Source organism: Diplotaxodon limnothrissa, linkage group LG7 (genome assembly GCF_057381915.1).
Source record: "Diplotaxodon limnothrissa isolate DT_005_m linkage group LG7, D_limnothrissa_male_GT1.1, whole genome shotgun sequence".
Classification (NCBI taxonomy): Eukaryota; Metazoa; Chordata; class Actinopteri; order Cichliformes; family Cichlidae; genus Diplotaxodon; species Diplotaxodon limnothrissa.
Genome location: NC_140602.1, coordinates 58,289,920 through 58,309,867, shown reverse-complemented (window position 1 = coordinate 58,309,867; position 19,948 = coordinate 58,289,920). Strand labels below are relative to the sequence as shown.

The following is a 19,948-nucleotide window of genomic DNA, read 5'->3' as shown; positions in this document are numbered from 1 at the left end:
AGCTGCATATTGGCTGGACATATAATCTGGTCTAGTATGAACATGAGTGTCAGTATATCCAGTCTAGTCACAGTCTCCTTTGCATTTATCTTTATAACTGTCACTTTTTCTTTTTCCTTCAGCAACGCAAATTCAAGCAGTTGCATATTCGCAGCCTCAACAGAAAGCATGTTTTTGGTGAACATTCATGTTATGATAGTCATAGATGGTCTCTTAAATAATTCTAATCATTCCTGTCTCTAAAAGTTCTGAAGCCTGATTTCTTCTTTGTGCTGGAACAACCTGATTCCACAAGACCGTGTTTACAAGCACCGCTTCCACTAATGGTGCCACTAGTATTAAAAAACAAACAAACAAAAAAGAGCGGCAGACAATAACCTCCCCAAAAAAGAAAAAAAACCCAACCCTGATTAAGTAACTCATTCCAACATTGCTCTTTGTAATACTGCAACTACAGAGGTGGTTCCACTTTTAGTGCTAAAGTCACATAAACACACAGGGTACACGAAGCAAAGGAATTTTTTTTTTTTTTTTAAATGACGATGACAATAATTTGTGTATGGGGAAACATCAGTCTGAAGGCTTCCTGCAGGCGGTCAGGCGTCCAAAGAGTTACAAAGAGTTCATTGCAAAATTGTGCCCATTTGCTCTCCAATGTGCTGGAAAAGCAATCCTTCAACTGCGTTTTTCTTTTTTTGGAACTCACCAGAAAATAATAGAGTCAAAAATAATAAAAAAGGAAACATAACTGACCAACACACATAGTGGTTTATTGTGTCTTATATTCTCATTTAGTCACGGAGTTGTGGTTGTTGCTCTTTATTATGTACAATAATTTATTAGATTAGCTGTTCTAAAACTGCGTATTCACTAATTTATTTATTTTTATATATTTATTATTATTATTATTCTTTTTTTCTTCTTCTTCTTCTTTTGCACCTGTTAAAGGAACATGTCTCTTTTCCCCATTTTTACTTAGAACTGTTGTATAAATTCATGAATTTCATTACAAGCTTATGTGCTATAAGAGTTGCAAATGTTCCAGAGGTGTGTGTTGAAAGAAAAAGAAAAAGACATCAAAAACTCACAAACGCCGAGTGAGAATTTCAAGGTCAGAAATGACTGAGAACATGGGAGGCCCAGGAACTTCCATCATCAGTGAAGAGGGAAGGATTTGTAGGATAGCTGGTGGGCTGACAGTAGATGGTGGTGTGGGGCATTTAGGGGTGATGGTCGAGGGCGAGTTATTCTGGACATGCGTGATGGCATTCATATCTTGAGGTTCTTTATAGTTTCTGTTCTCTTCTTGAGCAGATCTCCCACCTCCTGTAGGGAGCGGAGGTAACTGCACTGCACCTTATCCGTAGCAGCTTTCGTAAACGACACTTCCTCCTGAAACACATGAAAGAGGAGGTGAAACCTCACAGTCGGGCAGGAGATACTACAGTTAAACTTTGGATTTGAGGCTTAAAAGATTTAAGATCTGTAATATCCAAACCCTGTTATGTCTTTCTGCAAATTAAGGTATAAATTCAATCCTAATAGAAAATATCTAATGATTATGTCTGTGAAGGTTTCTCAGTCATCCAGGTCATCGTAGTCAAAGGAGCTTGCAAAGAAAAGCGTCTGGACTTCTTTAAGTTGCTTGAAACGTCTTCAAGCAACTTAAAGAAGTCCAGACGCTTTTCTTTGCAAGCTCCTTTGACCATCTAATGATTACTAGTTTCAGGCAAGAAGGTCTTGGGTTTGAATCCACCATATGGGCGGGGCCTTTCTGTGTCTGTGTCGTTTCTGTCCGGGTATTCCGGCTTCCACCCATGGTCTTCTAAATTGCCCATAGGTATGAATGTGAGTGAATGATTATCTGTGTTAGACCTGTGACAAACTATCCAGGGAGTATCCTTCCTCTCGTCCTATGGCAGCTGAGACAGGCTGGAGATTTTGTCAGCTACCAAACCTGTGTTTGTTTCTATTTAAAGAACAAAAACAGAACAAAAACATATTTTTCTCTGCACTAACCTGTGTGTATCCTTCCAAGGTTAAAGTGGACAATTTAAGTGATGTCATGGCAGTCTCTTGGCCCTTTATATGCTCCATGGCCTGTGTCAGCAGGTCTTGCAAATTCCCTGTCAGCTCCTGGAAGCCACACATCACCACTGGCTGGAAAAGAAAAGACACAACAACAGTGTTCAGGGCAAGTAGGTGGACAGCAGAGTATTGTTTATGAGTCCATATGCAGATACAGTACACCTAAAAATGGAAGGAGTGAAAGGGGCAACTGTACCAGAGCTGTGTTTGCATCCTTTTTCTTCTTTTTCTTTTTCTGTAAACTAGTCTTCAGTGGTCGAAGGATCTTGGCACAGTAACTAGCCATCCACAGGACTATGCACACAGTCTGAGCAAAATAAAGTGGTGCATATTATAGACAGCATGAGATTTGGTAGGAAACAAGTTGTAAACTGTGTGTGTAGAAACTGAGATGTTTCACCTCAACAAAGAAGACTAGGTTTTCTAATAAGGACGGCTGGGTTTTTAATTTGCCTTCTTTCATTTCCAATAAATCTCCTTTGCATTTATTCAGGATTTCTGTGGACAGAGGAGGAAAACATGAAGCATCCCAGATGTACAATAATGTTTATTTTTGATAAAGAAAACCATCTAGTGACTCACCTTGAAGCTGAACTACTATTGATTTGAAACCGTTACAGATCTGTGTCTGAAGCTCGGATGACCCATCTAGGAGGGTAAATAAGGAGTGGAGAGAAGAAAATTATCAGGCTAAATCCAATTAGTTTGTTAGTCTTCATGTTACCATTGTCTCTTCTTACCAAGTCCAGCCGTCTCGAGCTCATGTAGGTGGACAGACAACTGCAGGGCTGCAGCCTGACACTGACAGCTTCCACTGGACAAAGCTAGGACCAGACGGGTCGAGGGTGGTCCCAGGAATGGATACTGGAATAACAACATCACCATTACAGCAAAGCACTCCAGTCCGCGCAAATGTACAGCAAACGTCATGTGAAAATATGGATGATGTAGAGATTTGGTCGAAACTCTCATCTGACCACTTGGGGTTGCTGTAAATTAGGTTAATTCCAGTTACCCTGTGCAACATGGATCCAATACATTTGGGGAGGATGTTAAAATTGATACATGATGATAATTAAAAGATCATAAGGTGTATTCCTGATCAAAGAGTTTCTGTTTAAGATCGTTTCACTGCTGACTGGGACACGGTGAGCACACCATCACCACACACACACTAACCAGCTGGAGGAGATTTCTTGTTGAAATATTGTGCCTTCATATTGTTTGATTCTTGAATCTAAAAATAAACTGTTAGTTGCCCAACAGTCACGATTTTAAAACTCAAATCGGACAACTCTAGACTAATGCACTGGCTCCTTCCTGGAGAACAGAATTCATTTTGTGCATTTACTGGGCAAACGTGTGGACTAAGAAATAGACAGTTGAGATTCAGACTTTTTTGTGTCTAAAAGAAAAATCCTTCAAATTCATTAGAATGCATATGCCATCACCTTTCATGTTTAAAAACAATAAATAAATAAAAATAATCACTCTTTGCCTTCTCTTTCATGTATTGCTGTGAAGTGAGCCTTTGTATATGGGACAAAGGAGTCAGTGAGGTTGACTTCAACTCAAATGTATTTGTGTAGTACAAAATAATACAGTCGCCTCAAGGCACTTTATACTAAACGGTAAAGACGCTACAATAACAGAGACTTGCTTGTTTGTGTGCACCTGTATGTGTTTTTCTGCCATCTGAGCTGCTGTCTGTAGAGCCTGGTTCAGCTGGGAGAGCAGGCTGCTGAGAATTGAGGTCTTGTCTCCCACTCCGTTCTCATTAGATATCTCAGAGTTTTGCTGTGAGGGCATATGTGCCAACGCAGCCAATGAGGCGAGGAGGCGAAGCGTTAGAGAACGTATTCTGAGCCACATGGACTCCTCCTCTAGAGACTGACGTCTGTGTTCATCTGTTAGCTGTCTGTAAACAAAAGAGTAGCACAGGGTTGGATTGGAGACTGTGAGTGAGTACCAGCGTCTCTGTAACCAAAACCCCCCCAAAAAAGGACTATACCTGTCTTTAGGATCCCAGCACGTAAAAACAGTTAGGTCTCTGTTGTCCCTCATACTATCCCAGGGGATGTCATCCTCTTCTGCAGACAAAGACATGGCCTTCACACTCTCTTCCAGACTCAAGACACTGTAAAACAGAAAAATGCAACATCACAATCAACTATAGATAGAAATCCACAAGTTTATGTAAATTAGTGTGAATATTCTTACATATCAGCCTCAAGGAAGAGGTCGAGCAGCATCCTCTCAGTGCGGACCTGGGCAAAGTGCAGCGACTGGTTTAACCTGTTTCTGAGAGCAATGAACTCTGGGATTTTCTCAAACGCTCCATACTTATATGCCTGGATGATATACTCTGAGGTCTGGTGGAAAGAAGACAGAGGCAAAGGAGAGATAAATAAGGAAGGTAACGTAAGAGCAGGAGATCCAGTAAAAGTCTCTGCAGTTAAATCACAAAGAGGGATAGACTTACATCTTTCTGGTTCGAGTGGAAAAACCTGAGGGAGAAATTACAGGACTGGGAGGCTGCAGCAAACTGACCCAGTGACTCAGCATAGCGCGTTAACAGAAAACTGCAAAAATTAAAAAGATGTTTTTAATTAAAGTATCTGAGTCAAAGCTCAGATAATTTCCTTGGGGATTAATAAGGTATTCTGATTCTGATGAGGGCAAGGACACATTCATCCGAAGTACAAAATTAGTCCGAACATTCTTTTACTCCAAATTAGGGCTGCCACAAACGATTATTTTGATAGTCGACTAGTCACCGATTATTTTTGCAATTAGTCGACTAATCAGATCATACATCCATTGGATGTAAAACGTACAACTTATTGCAGCATGCATCTGCTCTTATACAGCCATCATTAGCTTACAGCTTTAAGTGTTTAAGGTCTGTGCTAACTAACAATAAAGACAAGATGATAGTTTATTAAATTTTAATGAAGTTTGCAGATTGTTTCGGTGAAGTTTAATAAACTCAGCTGTCTGCTCCTTGCTATCTAAAATATAACAGGACACCGAAGTATATTCTCGAGCATCTCACACTTCTGATAATCAGTTGTCTGCTTGATGTTTATTCAGTGGTGTAAAAACAATAACTTTAATCTCAGCCAAACCGATTTACTCAGGAACAAATAAAATACTGAAAAAAGCCAAACAATAACATTTTCAAGTTATCTAAGTGACTTATATATCATGTTTAACCTGAGTAGCGAAAGATGGTGGTGGGTTTGAAAACGATTTGCCAGGAGTCCGGTGTTCTCACCGAGCCTTGAAGTGAGCCTTGAACCCCGGCTAGCTATCAAGCTGGTGGGTAACAGACGTCTCTGAAAACGTCGGAGCGCTTTTGAAAATATGTGGTGTCTTGATAAACTGAGCAGATATTTGAAGTTTACACAGCTACATTCTCGCCTGAAAATATTTTAAACATTTATTTTGTGACCCAGAAAGAATAATAACAGTAATATTAAAACTAACTAGATGCCACCATTGTTGGAAACTGAGCAGGAATTCTGGGATAGGTTGGGCCACGAAGTATACACCCGACCCATCCTTCAAATCTGGGGAAACGAAGGGTGCATTTGTCGGCCGCATTTGTCAGTCTTCGTCGTGTCACTGTAACGTAATCGGCCTACAAATGCGGGCACAGGAGGATGCGGGTCCTGAATTTGGACACAGCTACGATACCGGACACTGCTTCTTCTTCTTTGGGGATTTAACGGCAGCTGGCATCCTTGTACATGCAGTGCTGCCATATTCTGTTTCAGTCCATTATTACACTCTTAAATCCTACTTATTCCTATGTCTTGTGGGATCTTACAAAGCTTCAAACAACGCGTCAACTATTAAATTAGTCGTCGACTTGTGACTAGTCAACTAATCGTGGCAGCCCTACTCCAACTTTTCATTTGATTCAATTTTATTTTATATAAAATTGAATTGAAGTCAGTTTCCTAACTTAAGGAATACTATAGATTTTATGTTGCAAACGATTGAAGCAACTACCAATTAAAGTGAAGTATGCTGTTGACCGACATATGACATGGTAGCAGACATGTTAGATATATAGTTAACTAAGCAACCGGAGCCTAGAACGCCAAGGAGCGACCAACCATCGGCAACAAAGTGTTGTGTGACGAGAAATCCGCTTTCTTTCCATGTTTCACCACAGAAACATGTTCTGTACTGACCCTATGGTGTCATGCTGTACATGCTTGGCATCCAGGCTTGAGTAAAGGTCCACTACAGGCTCAAACGCTCCCAGTCGACAGTACAGGAGCAGTAACAGCAGCTTGAACTGGGCGTTGGAAGGACTGTGAGATAGTCCCTCCTGGAGGAGACCCAAACACTGCCACATCATGTCCTCATCTCCTACAAGCATACAGATACACACATTTAGACACATCACATTACTGAGAGACAGGAAGTTCTGCACTGAAAAAGAAAAACTCACCGGTCTCTGTCCATAAGTCAATGTATACATGAGCGGCCATGAGACAATACATATCAGAAAACTGCAGCTCCGTCTTTAGAGCGTTCTTTCCTGTTCAGAGAGACCAAGAAGTCAGAACAAACAAAAACATGCACAAGGAACACAAGAAACATCTTTAAAAGTGTTCAGTTCTTGTACAGTAAAGTCACCCTACAATTCTTAGAATGTTGACTGCAAACGTCCAACAAAGTCACCTTTATATCTTAAAAAACATGCCAAATATGACCAAGAAAAGTATGCTTGTCTGTAAAAATGAAAATGAAAAAATGAAGCCAATACCCAAGTGCTACACGTTGTATATGAAAGACAGGCAAAGCCACTGTGATGTCACCTACCGGTTAGTGAAGACCTATCTGAAACCTCAAGCTGAGCATTTTTACCTTCACCTTATTAGCTAACCGTAAACTGAGGGACACTATCTGCTCATTGGCTAACAGCTTATCAATCATAGCAAAGCATACCCTGTGTGTATCGTCCCTTTTTATTCAAATTGGGACCATAACTTACAAAATGGCCTTTAGTTTGTACTCAATATTGGTCACTGAGACCACAAAGTCATTAGGCAATTGTTGCATACGTGTCTATATATTTGGATGTCTTATTGCAAACATCACAGGAGCTCCCTCTTGCTAATTAGAAAGAATACATGTTTGCTTTGCTCTTCAGACCCAGAAGCTACATCCATCTGCAGTCCATCTAATAGCCACTTTGGGTTGGCTTAAACCAAACCAAAACAAAAAAAACCCCCAACATCTTAAAATGTCTTGTTTTAGTAAAGTAAGTAATACAGATAATTAGCAGGTGCACCTGTGGTATCAATTTGAAACTCCTGAAGCTCGTTTCATTCTCAAGTTACTGCATTCATAAACTTAAATGTCCACATTGCCCGCCCACCTCAGCTTTTTACGGCTGTAGAGTAACAAAACAAGACAGCAGCTTAAAAAAAACCCCAAACAAACAAACAAACAAAAGAAAACAAACATCTGACACTTGAAAATTTTAAGTCCGTAAACCAATAGATGACATAACGTTACCAATGTCTTTCTATTTTACAGTCTATGTCATGCATAACTGCAGTTTTATAACTTTATTGAACACACAAAAATGTATGAAAGCACTTTTTTATTCCTGGAATTTCTGAGAAAGAAGCCCTATTAGTAATCAACTATCAGCATGTTCAACTGGATGCTGCTGTTATCAGAAGAAATGTGCCAGCAAACAAGGAAGGCATTCACACTTTGCTGTTGACAACATCACATATCTGTCTGGCTCCACGACAAGATTTCACACCTCTTGGCTGTGGAAAATCTGATGATCCTGAATGAATGTCAATCTTATGGGTCTAAGAGTGAATAAAAATGTTGCTCTCACCAAACTTAAGCCCATGATGATAGTGAGCCTTAAGCTCTGTGATAAGATGAAGTTTGCCATCCACGTCGAGGGAATGATGCAGCCCTAGTGCACGGCTCAGCTGACAAACACACAAATGCCTCTGCAGCGCCTTGGTGTCCTCTGGAAAAGCAAATCCTTCCTCTTCCTGGTTGCCCAGTGGAACTGCTTCACTAAGATGATTAATGAACTAAAAAGAATTCAAAGACAGAAATGTGTTTCACGACCATGCTTTTCATTCTGCAAGAGGCAGTTCCACAGTTCTGCTTTAACTTTCTCTCACCTGAACGTGCTGCTCAGGAGACAGCAGGTGTAGGTATATTTTTAGGTCAGTGATGCAGCAGGGCTTGTCTCCAAACTTGTTGAAGAATTGCACCATTAACTCTAAAGGCTCACCTATTTATGGCCAACCAACAGACTGTCAGACTGAGGCAACAGGACATACATAAATACATGCTTATTCAGTATATGTGTGTGTGTGTGTGTGTGTATGTGTTTTACCTAGCAGGCTTTCCTCAGGACAGCCTCTTTCTCTCAGTCTGTGCATTAATTCAAGACGAGCCAAGTAAGGCCCTCTGAGTGAGCGGGACTCTTTGTTGTCCTCCCCCTTAATCCTCTCCTCCACAAACCTCACCACCTCAACCACAGTGTGATGTACTGAACCCTCTGAACAGCTACAGGATGGACAGAAAAAAAACAAAAAACTTCAGCGTGGACAAGATATAATATTATGAAGAAATAAGAGATAAATTGGACATATATAATATTATATAATGTCTAATTTGGAAAAAAAATATCCTCTATAAAGTTTGGAGAACAGCACAGCAGACGGTCATAGACACAAGGTGTTCCACATCTTGTTTGTCTTGCTGAAGGATGTGTGTATTTTTTAAATTAATAATTCATTTAATAATTAACACATGGCTTTCAGCAACTAGTAGGGATTTTTAAGGTTAAATAGGAGGAATGCCTTAGTGAAGGGACTTTTAACCACAAGGTTGGGCGATTGGACGAATATATCGACGATAGACTCAGCTTTCCGTTGATCGTTTTTACAAGAGTGATTTATTTATTTGCACATGGGTAAGTTTGCTGATAATGTTGGTTGAAGCTAAGAGAAGCAGCTGCGAACAGATGCACCCTCCTCAGAGTGCGCTCAAATGCAGCGATTCATTTACTCACAACAGAAAGAAAGAAAGGCAGTAGCCTATGTTCAGAAAAACACAAAAATATTTTATTTAAATAAAAAAACCACAATGGTGGGGAGGGAAACAAAGAGAAACTGGCTTCTTTTTTCCACGATAACAGTGTTTATAGGCTGTTCCAGAGTTTATCTGTCTTACACACTCGATCAAACAACAAAAATTAAAAAGTTAAAAATCAAAATGTCTCTTTCATAACATAAAAAACCCCAAAAAACAACTTCCAACGTAATGTTAAGTCTTTTGTGCGATTTGGCGCATCTCAAATATATAAATGAACAATCCAAAAAGTAGCTATATTAATACTGAAACAAACAAGAAAAGAAAGTCAATTATTAATTATTAAATATTAAAAAGAAATATTCCTTCCAAACCAGACTTACAAATTCTAAACGCGCAAATCAGTCCGTACATGGTTATACTGCTCCTCCCATCAAAAAGTCAGCGCATGCGCAAATATATTCCGTCCAATAATCGTTGGTTATTGGACTGACGATTTTTGGTTGGAAAACCGAATTGCCCAACCTTATTTAACCATCATGTGTGGGTTTTGTTAAAGTAAGGGAACAGATGCAGAGTTCACACGGATGGAAATCTTTATGCATTCAAACTCAAACACCTGCGTACTCACTGTTCGCCTTCTTCTGGCGGGCTCCACGACTGATCCACCAAGTGAAAGAGAGAGTCAAAGTAAGCCGGGTAGAACTGCCAATCATCAGGACTGCAAAGAAACACATTTTTTTGGTTGTTGTTGGCTGATATCTGTACTCCATCAGAAGTGATGTGCATCGACTGATGCCATGTTCTGATCAGTTATTGGTCTTGGACAGCTTGTGCACTGTTAAGATAAAACTCACTCACTTTTTAAGTAGCAGTTTGTGGGCCAAAGCGTTGCACTCTGGCCAGCGTTGCAGTCGCTTGTACAGCATCATACATTTGTTTTCTCTGCTCTGCAGCTCACTGGTCAGCTTCTCTGTGCAAAAATACAAGTATTAGCTGAAGAGGAATTTCAGGATGCACAGCATCAGATTTATAAGCCATGTGTGCCACATTACTTCAAACTATCCCTGTTATTTTATTGAGAATGCTGTTTAACACTTTATGTTCTCACTACAGCTTACTTTAAATATAAATAACTTTTTCTTCTTCCTGCCAAACATGACTGATACTATTTCAAAGTGTTAATGTCACATGGTCAATTTAAGAAAGTGTGTGTGTTTGTGAGTGTGTGTGGGGATCTACCTACCCCCAAGTGGGCCCCGGATCACTTCAAGGGCCTCTACACATTTCCCCAAGCGCTCTAGGATCATAAAATACAGTTGCACCTACAGAACACAAAAGTTAAAGTGAAAAAGTAAGGACTGTGCAATATTCTAACATTTGTATTTTCATCTTAAACATGTATGCAGTTAACACTAAAGTGCAGAAATCAGGGGTTTTTTTTCTGGCAATTAATGTGCCATGGGTTTCATTCACTAAAAGTTTTTTTAATGCCAACATGACTACTGTAACTTAAAATATAAGACTCTCTCAGCTGTTAATGAAAATCCAAAGGAAATTCTGAATTTTAAAAATAAAAGTTGAGTAACTGGGATTTTGCCAGAATCCTGCTGTCCATTTAAGTTGGTTTCCATTGTCATAACACTGAAGTCATAAAGCCAACATACTCACCTCTGCTTCTGCTTCAATCTTTTCCTCCTTGACCATTTTTTCCACCATGCGTTCAGCCAGAGGCAGGAACATGGTCTGAGCCAACTTTTCATCTTGGGCTGAGATTGCCTTAGAAACAAGCACACAGTACTTTTACTGTCTGTTACCAATCATTCTAATATTTCAGCATTCATGTTATAAAAGCTTTCTTGTACCTGCATCACAAGACTCATGACCGACCAAAAGTAATAGGGATTCTTCGGGACAATTTTATACAAGGCCATTCCTGCCTGTAAATAGGAGGATGTAGCCATTAATACATTAATTCTGCTCCTAAATCAATGGAATTCATTTTCACGTAGAGCTGGGCGATATGAGATTTTTTCATATCACGATATGTTTTTTTCATTTCAGGCGATAACGATATCTATCACGATATAGGCCAAATAACTATATTTGTAAGATTTAAATGTGCCGTTGCTCACAAGTAAAATGTGAAATAATCAGCAGCTTGTTTTTATTTAAATATTTATTTCCCATAATAAGTTCAACAGGGTAGATGTACTTAAGGAACATGAGACTTTTTCAGATAAATAAAGGCAAATATTGCAAACTACACAAAAGGCAGCCGCTAAAGCGTTTAAGTTTCAAAACAGAACAAACGAAACAGACTAAATTGTCAATTCCACTTAGAAACAAAATATTAATTCTAAAAATAAATCTTAGTTTGTTTTACAGAAGAACAGACAAAACTGACTAACTTTTGTCAATATCAAATAAACTGAGAACTAAAAGGAAATTCTCAATCTCTCCTTGTTGTATAGCTTAGCTTTTCAAACAGTTTTAACAGTTACTTTAGTCTGACAAAAGCCGAATGATGAATTAGCGCTTCCAGTCAGAGACTGAGGCTACGTCCACACGTACACGGGTATTTTTGAAAACGGAGATTTTCCGTTTTCGTTTTAAAAAATAATCCCGTCCACACATAAAGGCAGAAATGAAGGAAAACGCTGCTATGAACATGCCAAAGCAGCAGGTGGAGCGAGATTCCTAACCGTGCAGAAATGTTGGCCAATCAGAAGTCTAGAAGCCTCGGTGGGAAAAAGTAAACAAAGCTGGGGCATAGAAGCAGAACCGAGTCGTATGTGTGGAGGGACAGTAACTGTGTGTATATGTAAGCATTTAAACACTGCAGAGAGTAAAATTAACAGTAACAGTATTGTAGAAATTCATTTCACCGAAACAATAACGTGGCGCACAGTGTGACGCATGCACCAGTTTATTGTATTTCCAGACTTGCTTTCGGCACAATTTACAGTGCACGCTACTCTGTTTTTTGTCAGACTTGAAATAGCCGAAATACCTTCACACTACGGAACTTCTATGGCTCTTCCGTTCGACAATCTCTCCGGCATTGGAACCATCATCTGTGTTCCCTTCGGTCACGCTCGGTTGATTTTTCTAGTCGGCACACTCATTTCCTCCATTACCCGCTGGCTGCTTCCCAAACAAACACACGTGCGGCTTGGCACTTGTGCTGTACCTAACAAGTCACGCGACGTGACGCTGCGGCTGTGATTGGTTCGGCTCTGCGCTACTTAATTTGGATTGGCTGACCTTTTTTTTTTTTTTAAGAGGACAAGAGCGGCGAGGTCTATCGCGATAGCTTAATTTCTCTATCGCGTAAAAGTTATATCGCGATACATATCGTTATCGTTCTATCGCCCAGCTCTATTTTCACGTGAGCCCATAAACCTGCTTGTTGCTCATATTTGCTCTTTTTGAGCTGTCTCACCTGCTGCATCTTTTTGTATTCTCCCACACGAGCGTACGCCATGAAGAGGTGAGAGTGATACTCTTCGCTTAGAGGAACCTTCTTCACTGCAGCCTCATACAGCTTGGTGACCAACTCAGCTGTGGACAACACACATATTCAATATTCAGTCATCCAATGTTAATACCAGCTTTCATGTGTGCGCATATATACTCACGACGATGCATCTCTCTGTACAGTATAGTCAGAGCCTGAAGCGAGTTGTCATCAGTGGGCTCGAGAGTGGCCACTTCCTGGGCTAAAGTGAAAGCTTCATCCTGCTTTCCAGTCCTCTGAAGGCCAATCGCCTTCAGGACCTGGAGGAAGCAGAAAAGACTGAGTTATAAAACTGAATGAGAAGGAAAAGGCAAAAAAAGAGAAAAAGATAAACATTACAGATTTCATTGGCACGAATAAAATGGCAAGCCATTGCAGAGGTTTTCAGTTAGAGCTAGAAGCACAATGGCAACCCAAACAAAGGTTTTCAACAAGACAATTCCAAAGACAAGGATGCACTAGGAACCTAAAACCTTCTGATGTCAAAAACAGTTTAATAAACAAATTAAATTTCTGCTGTCTTGATCATTTTAGAGCCCCACCTGTAACACTGCAGCAGTGGCCCACCTGTAGTTCAGTGTACAGTGTGCCTTAAGCATGAATCCACAGTACTGCAATGATACTCTGCCACTTTGGCTGATGATTGGCTGATTGCTTGCAGTCTGGGAATGGCCCATCTGACTGCAGAGAGCTCTTTCATTGATGGAGGCAGTGTACAAAGTATGTAATATAAGTGATGGTGATACAGCTTCAACTCCAGGATGAAACTTGGAAATTTTCCCAGCTTCTGGCTTCACTTGGGAATTGGATCAACCCAGAATCAGACTCTTCCTTTTCTTTTTTAAGAAACATCAGGACCTTCTCATGATTGCCTGATGCTGACTTCATTTTTTTTTTTTTCACGGTGAGTTTTCAACTAAAAAGCAAAGCGTTTAGTGTTTATATATGTTACGCAACAAGTTCATATTTGAATTTCCTGTTGCTTTTTTGCAGCGGTGTGAAATGGCCTTAACTGTTACTTTGCTACAGGCTGCAAAAAAATAGCGAATGCCAACATCTTTATGCTTTTGTTGTTTTAGAAAATAATTTTGAGATGAGACTGTGATTATGACTGGATACCATTGTCACACCTTGGACATACAGAAGTCGTTTGATCATATAACACACACACACACACACACACACACACACACACACACACACACACACACGCACGCACGCTCTGGAGAAAAACAATGCTGAGAGACAACTTGATGGGCTGACCCAACACACAAATACTGGATGTGTGTTACTGTGTGTCCAAGCGGACTTCAAAAAGAGTATAACAAGAATAAACGCTCGGCCGTCGGGTCTCCTGCCTTCTGTGTAACCAACAGAGTATTACTGAGGAGTTAGAACCAACAGAGTCTCGGGGACTAAGGATGTAGACCTGCTACATCCTTAGCAATCTTATTTTTATTGAATGAGCCACATTGCTCCTATTGGCTGCCCTTCTCTGTCACTCACAGACCTCTTGCTGAAAGGGGTGAGTGCAGTAGCATTTAAAGCTACAGACACACAAAAAAAAACAAAAAACAAATCAACTGGGGTATTCAGGCATGGTCCAAAAAAATTGTGTGGTATTTAGTAGAGCAGGGCGATATGACCAAAAATATTTATCACGATATACATTTGAAAATTTGCGATAACGATATAACTGACGATATAATTGACACTAGACAAAATACTTTACAACTCCAGAACTTTATTAGTGCAAAAACCCCCATCAATGTATTTTCACTTAAACAAGCAGCTGTTTTTTTATGTGCATTAAAGTTATATAAAAATTTAACAGTGCAAATGCAAATTCCTTGCTGACAGTTTAACCAAAAGGCATTTCCAGTGGAAATTGGCCGACATATCCTCAGCATAACCATGTATAATATCCACAAAACTTAAAAAGAGGTTATACACACAATACGGTAATATTATGTTGAAGCACAGTACGTATCACTCCGCGAGGCTCCTGCCTACGATGCCGTAGTGCTCCGACAATCCATCAAGAGGTGCGGCTTCGTAGCTTAGCAAAGTACTAAAACATTTGACAGATTTTCCAGCGCAGTGTACCACATAAAATTGTTTCGAGGTCAGTAAACACAACCAGAATTCATACATAAGGCACACGGGATTATAAGGGGCACTGTCGATTTTCAGAAAAATCAAAGGATGCCGTATTTTCCAAACAACACGGTAATAACGATGGGCCATTAGCATGCTCTACCAAAAATAGTGCTTTGTTGTGTATCTGACGGACGAAAGCTAAACCAGTTCCACACCACTTAAGTTGCAGCATTTTTACAAACCAATTCTGGTTCATCCGTTTCATTCAACGATCCGCTTTCGCTCTTCTCATTCTGCGTCACCGCCATGTGCGTATGTAAACATAGGCACTGCGCATGCGCGTTTTACCCATATTCTATCGCGATATTTCATTTTCCTATCGTTGCCCAAAATTACACCGGTATTATCGTGAACGGTATGATATAGCCCAGCCCTAGTATTTAGTGCTGAAACTTGTAATATACATTCTGAGAACAGGGAATAACACATGTCCCTAAGTCTTAAGATATGGGACCTTAACTTTAAAAACAAGATGGGAGAAAAAGTCACTCTAATGAGTCTGACCTACTCAGTCGTCATTTATCAGTTTTAAAACTTTCTTACCAAGATCAGGAATCCTACCAATTTTTACATGTTATATTAAAAAGTAATTATTTTGTTATAACTTGGTAGCAATACAGTGAGAGTAGCTGAAAATAAACATGGATCTAAGGGTGGGTGGTATAAACGGTATACGGTAGAAACAATATAAATTTGGCCAACGGTAGAGATTTTGACTATACCACTCTATCGCGATAACGCATGTTGATGTCGTCATCAAGCTGCGCCTGTTTTGGTTGAAAGCATTGCAGCAGCTGCAAACAACATCATCTGCAAATTATGCTGGGCGACAGTAATAGCAAAGAGTCGAAGCACTTTTGGAATATGGGGAAAGCCAAAAACTGCGCTTCCTCCACTTCCGTACCATTGATTCATTAATGCTGAATTCTCTCGCGGCTGCTCTATTCCCATGTTGTTGCAGTATATTAATGACTAACCTCGTAATGTGGATGGATTATCTCAGTTGTTCTCCTAACTGAAGTTTGGTCTGTTTATAGCATCCTACCATGCAATTGCATTTGTCCCTAACCACCAGAAACCCTCACGTTAACTTTTATCGAGTAGAAAAAAGTTTGCGTTCATCCTTCAGCTTCACTGTGCTAATGTTATGCTAACGTAGCTGTTTTGCTAGCGTTCAAGTAGCACATCATTATATACGAGCTAGTCCCTAGTAACCCTACAAATGTCACTGCTGTTTAGTTTTCTGTCTTCATTTATGTTGAAAGTGACAGCAGAGCTGCACGTTTTAAGTTTTTCAGAAACCTCTCAGTCAGAACATGCTATATCATGTTTAGGTGGAAACTAGCGAGCTAACTTCCTGCTAACTTCTAACTCCGTTGAATTTCATAAATTCTGTTTTCATGGATGTCTGGATGTTAAACTTAATTGTTACACCTGGTAAAGCAGCAACACTGATCATTTTATTAAAGATGAAAAAATTTAGACTGTTGTTAACTCTCAGTGATGCCGCAGTGTTCGTTTGACTTTGGGACCTGAAGTTGACAGAGTTTTGGACCCAGATTACTCCGCAAGGCCCTCGACTACGGCAGCCGTAATGCTCCGACAATCCATCAAGCGGTGCGCCTTCATAGCTTACTAAAGTCGTACTAAAGACAGATTTCTGCGCACACTGTCGATTTTTGAGAAAATTAAAGGATTTTAAGTGTGCCTTATAGTGTGTAAAATACATTCTACAGAAGAAAAGAAATATATCGCGATATATATCGTTGCCGCACATGCTTCAAATTATACCGTGATATGGATAGTAGGCCATATCGCCCAGCTCTAGATCAAACCAGTAAAACAGTTTATTTTGGTGATCTGCAGCGGAGATGAAAGTCAACTTCAAATTTTCAAACTGTTGGACATCTAAAGTGTTACCAGAGTGAGAGTTAGCCGAGTTAACTGAGAGAGTTAGCTATCATTGTGGGACTGAAAATCCAGAGTGTCTATAATCCCAAGATTAGTAAACTCAGTTTTTACTAACACCGGGATTATACTTTCTACATCCTTGAATTTCATTAGACGGCAAGTGTGAGTGTCCACATCAATGTTTTTTGTGACTGTGCAGACTGCTCCGAGAATTTACATTACAAATATACATTCACTCTAGACCGGGGGCTTCAAAAAAGCATAACAAGTATGACTACTCAGCTATCAGGTTTCCAGGAGGCTTTGTCCGCAAATAAGTATAATGGAGGCCCAAATCTGCCTTTTGGACCATGCCCACTTTATTAAGAAGAGGAAAAAAAGGGGACAAACTGAACAGCAGTTTGGGAAAATGGCACAGCCCCACTCCTGAGACATGCTGAACTGACAAGTGTACCTCTGACCTGTTGTCCAGACGTTATTTTAATTCTGTGACTTTAAGACAGCTGTCCAGTCCTGCTGCAAATCTCTAATAGTGTGCATGAATATTCCGCTTTACAGGTGCTAGATGTGCATGAATCCACTGGATTATTGCAACACCTGTAACTAGCACTGAAATTCAAGCCTGAGCAAAACCTTGATGCGTCCCTCTTCATATTTTGGGACTTCAAATAATGTGATTATTAGAGCAGATGAGCACTGACACTAAAATTTTATAAAATATACTGTTTTTAATACATAAGCTCCACTGACCTACAGACCTGTACAGGTTCCTTGCAACAGTGGAGGAACCCTCACAGAACACCAACAGAGCTCAACACTTTCAGCATGAACAGTCATTTAGTCACCCACCTTGGCACAGTGCAGGTCCTTATGTTTCTTCAGCAGTTTATCTGCCTGCTGTATCGCCATTTTGTTATTGCCATTATCAAGGTAATCTGGGAAGCACAAGAACAACATCGCTTTTATTTAATATTTATTTGGGGGATTGACAAAGTAATTCAGAAACTATTTTGGTTTTGGATTCATTTTTTTCCTGTTTTCTAAGCAAAAACATCAGAGTGGGCCCAGCTTATCAGGGTTCGTGTTGCAGAGCAGGATAGTATTTGCAAGGGTCTGGAACGCTGTTTAAACAAAATTTGAAATTTTACCATATTAATCTGAGTTACAGATGCTTTCACGTCTATCTGACCTGTAAAAATGATCGGCAGATAATGAAAATAACTGCCAGTAAATCTTTCACTATAATTAAATACAGCTTATCTTAGTGAATGGTTAAAGTATGCGGCTTCAGACATAGACAAGAGATACCTCAGTACAGCTGAGTGCCAAAATTAACCGTACCAGACAGCAGTGTGCTTATGTCATGTCTATTCTCTCGGTTTAAACTGTCATCACAGGAGGGAAAAGTTGCCAAATCCTACAGAAACCAGGGGAACCCTGAGGTGTACTTAAGACCCGGTATTGATCAAGTTTCAGCTCTAAGTTGCAGTGAAACTGCAATAACTGCATTACAGTTTAAGCTTCACTCCCAAAGTAACACCGGGGGGGGCAAAAATCCCCCGCGCGCACACGCACACAGATATGTATACACACATAAAACAATGCGTATTTTCGGTTTGTAGACTTGAAATACTATTTATTTTCCATCAGTGCAAAACTAGCAGTAAAAGAAATTAAAACAGCTTCAACTGGTGTGAACTGTTTTAATTTCCCCTCACGGAACAACACCAAATAGTCCATTATTTACGTTATTCATCAGCACTGTTACTGAAAGGTCCGCGAGCTGACAGCTAGCTAGCAAGCAAGCATTACATCTCAACCGCTAGAGTTAGCTTGAAGCATTGTCCTTAAACTACTATGAACCTAAATTTAGCTGGGAGTTAACAGTGGAACCTTCAGTCTGCTACAAAACAACTAAAGCGTCACAGTGGCGTTAATCGCAAAGGAAATATATGTCAGACAGTGGAAGCCAACTTGCATCAACGAACAACTTTTCTTTTTCTCAACCTGCAGCATGTGCAGGAGCTTATTGATTGACTGCAGCTTAGCTGACACACTAGCAAGCTAAGCTACGCTGTTAAATAGCGCTCATGAGCTAGAGGAGAAAGCACTTCGACTTTGAGAACGAGTCAAGCCGAACGACAAATAATGTCCACACGTTTCATTGCAACAACACCACCGAGAATCTCTATAGATTTAAAAGGGACAGGCTGTTTCATTCAGAGACCCGACACTGGAGATGTGTTCTACCCCGGCTTGGTTGAAAACCGGGTAAGGTGCACTGTCATTGGGCGCTGCGGGCAGCAGAGTCCGTGGCTGCAGCTGGAGGGGCCGCATCGCTGCCCCACGACTCCAGCAGCCTCTAGTTTAAACATATTCTCCAGGACAGGGCACAGCTGTGTTTACCGAACCTCCACACACAAAGAAATGTGTAACTTTCCATTGAAAACTTACCGTATATAGGTCTGAGCCTCCTGTCGTTTGGATCTTGCACATGGCCTCTCGCCGCCATGGTGTAGTTTACCTGCTGAGTAGATGTTCACGCATGCGTATTCGAAGCGACCTCAGGAAAGACTAAAGGATTTTATTTCTCGCTGAAAACGCAAAAGTATTGTCAGGATGAAACCTGTCTCAAGTTTTGACTTTAAACCTATAATAATACAATATGAAAAACAGACAGCTTGCTAACGATAAAAAATTTATTTCATAGCCAAGGAAAGTAGTTTTAGAATAGTTCGTGTATTTGTGGCAGATTAAATGTTTCGCTATCCAGATAGATAAAAAATAATTGTAAATATTGTTTAGCTGTGTTTATCACCTAATAAGTTTAAAAAAAAAAACCCAGTTAGGCTGTGACTCAAAACAAAGCTAATTCGGGGCCACAAATTGTAGTAAGACTGACTAAATCTGAATTATTAGTAAAATAGCCAAAGCCCGGCTTTTAAGATTTTAGATCATAATTACAAGTTAAAAACTGAAACGTATTCAATCAAAGCTCAAAGTTAACAGATACAAAGCACAAAAGCAAAGCCAGCATTTTTTTTACTATAGTTTTTGTAAGATTACAGGATGACCCTTGTCATTTTATATATTTAAAATTATTTAAAATATATAAAATATAAGCTGAATACTCAAGAACAGAGTAAAATAAAACCATATTCTTATTTCAGCCTC

General features: G+C 39.9%; 1 protein-coding gene across 1 annotated transcript; it reads right to left on the bottom strand.

Moving 5' to 3' along the window:
- Positions 1–1,037: 1,037 nt before the first annotated feature.
- Positions 1,038–19,290, bottom strand: naa25 (N-alpha-acetyltransferase 25, NatB auxiliary subunit). The gene is made up of 24 exons (XM_085358542.1): positions 19,229–19,290; positions 17,624–17,709; positions 12,825–12,963; positions 12,629–12,747; positions 11,049–11,123; positions 10,855–10,962; positions 10,430–10,508; positions 10,045–10,156; positions 9,815–9,904; positions 8,483–8,655; positions 8,265–8,377; positions 7,964–8,171; positions 6,554–6,643; positions 6,291–6,471; positions 4,571–4,670; positions 4,309–4,460; positions 4,100–4,225; positions 3,763–4,006; positions 2,829–2,952; positions 2,671–2,736; positions 2,489–2,586; positions 2,285–2,395; positions 2,020–2,160; positions 1,038–1,392 (listed from the first exon to the last, which is right to left on the bottom strand). The coding sequence occupies exons 1-24, from the start codon at positions 19,284–19,286 to the stop codon at positions 1,270–1,272; spliced, it is 2,916 nt and encodes a 971-aa protein (XP_085214668.1). The 5' UTR covers positions 19,287–19,290; the 3' UTR covers positions 1,038–1,269.
- Positions 19,291–19,948: the final 658 nt, after the last annotated feature.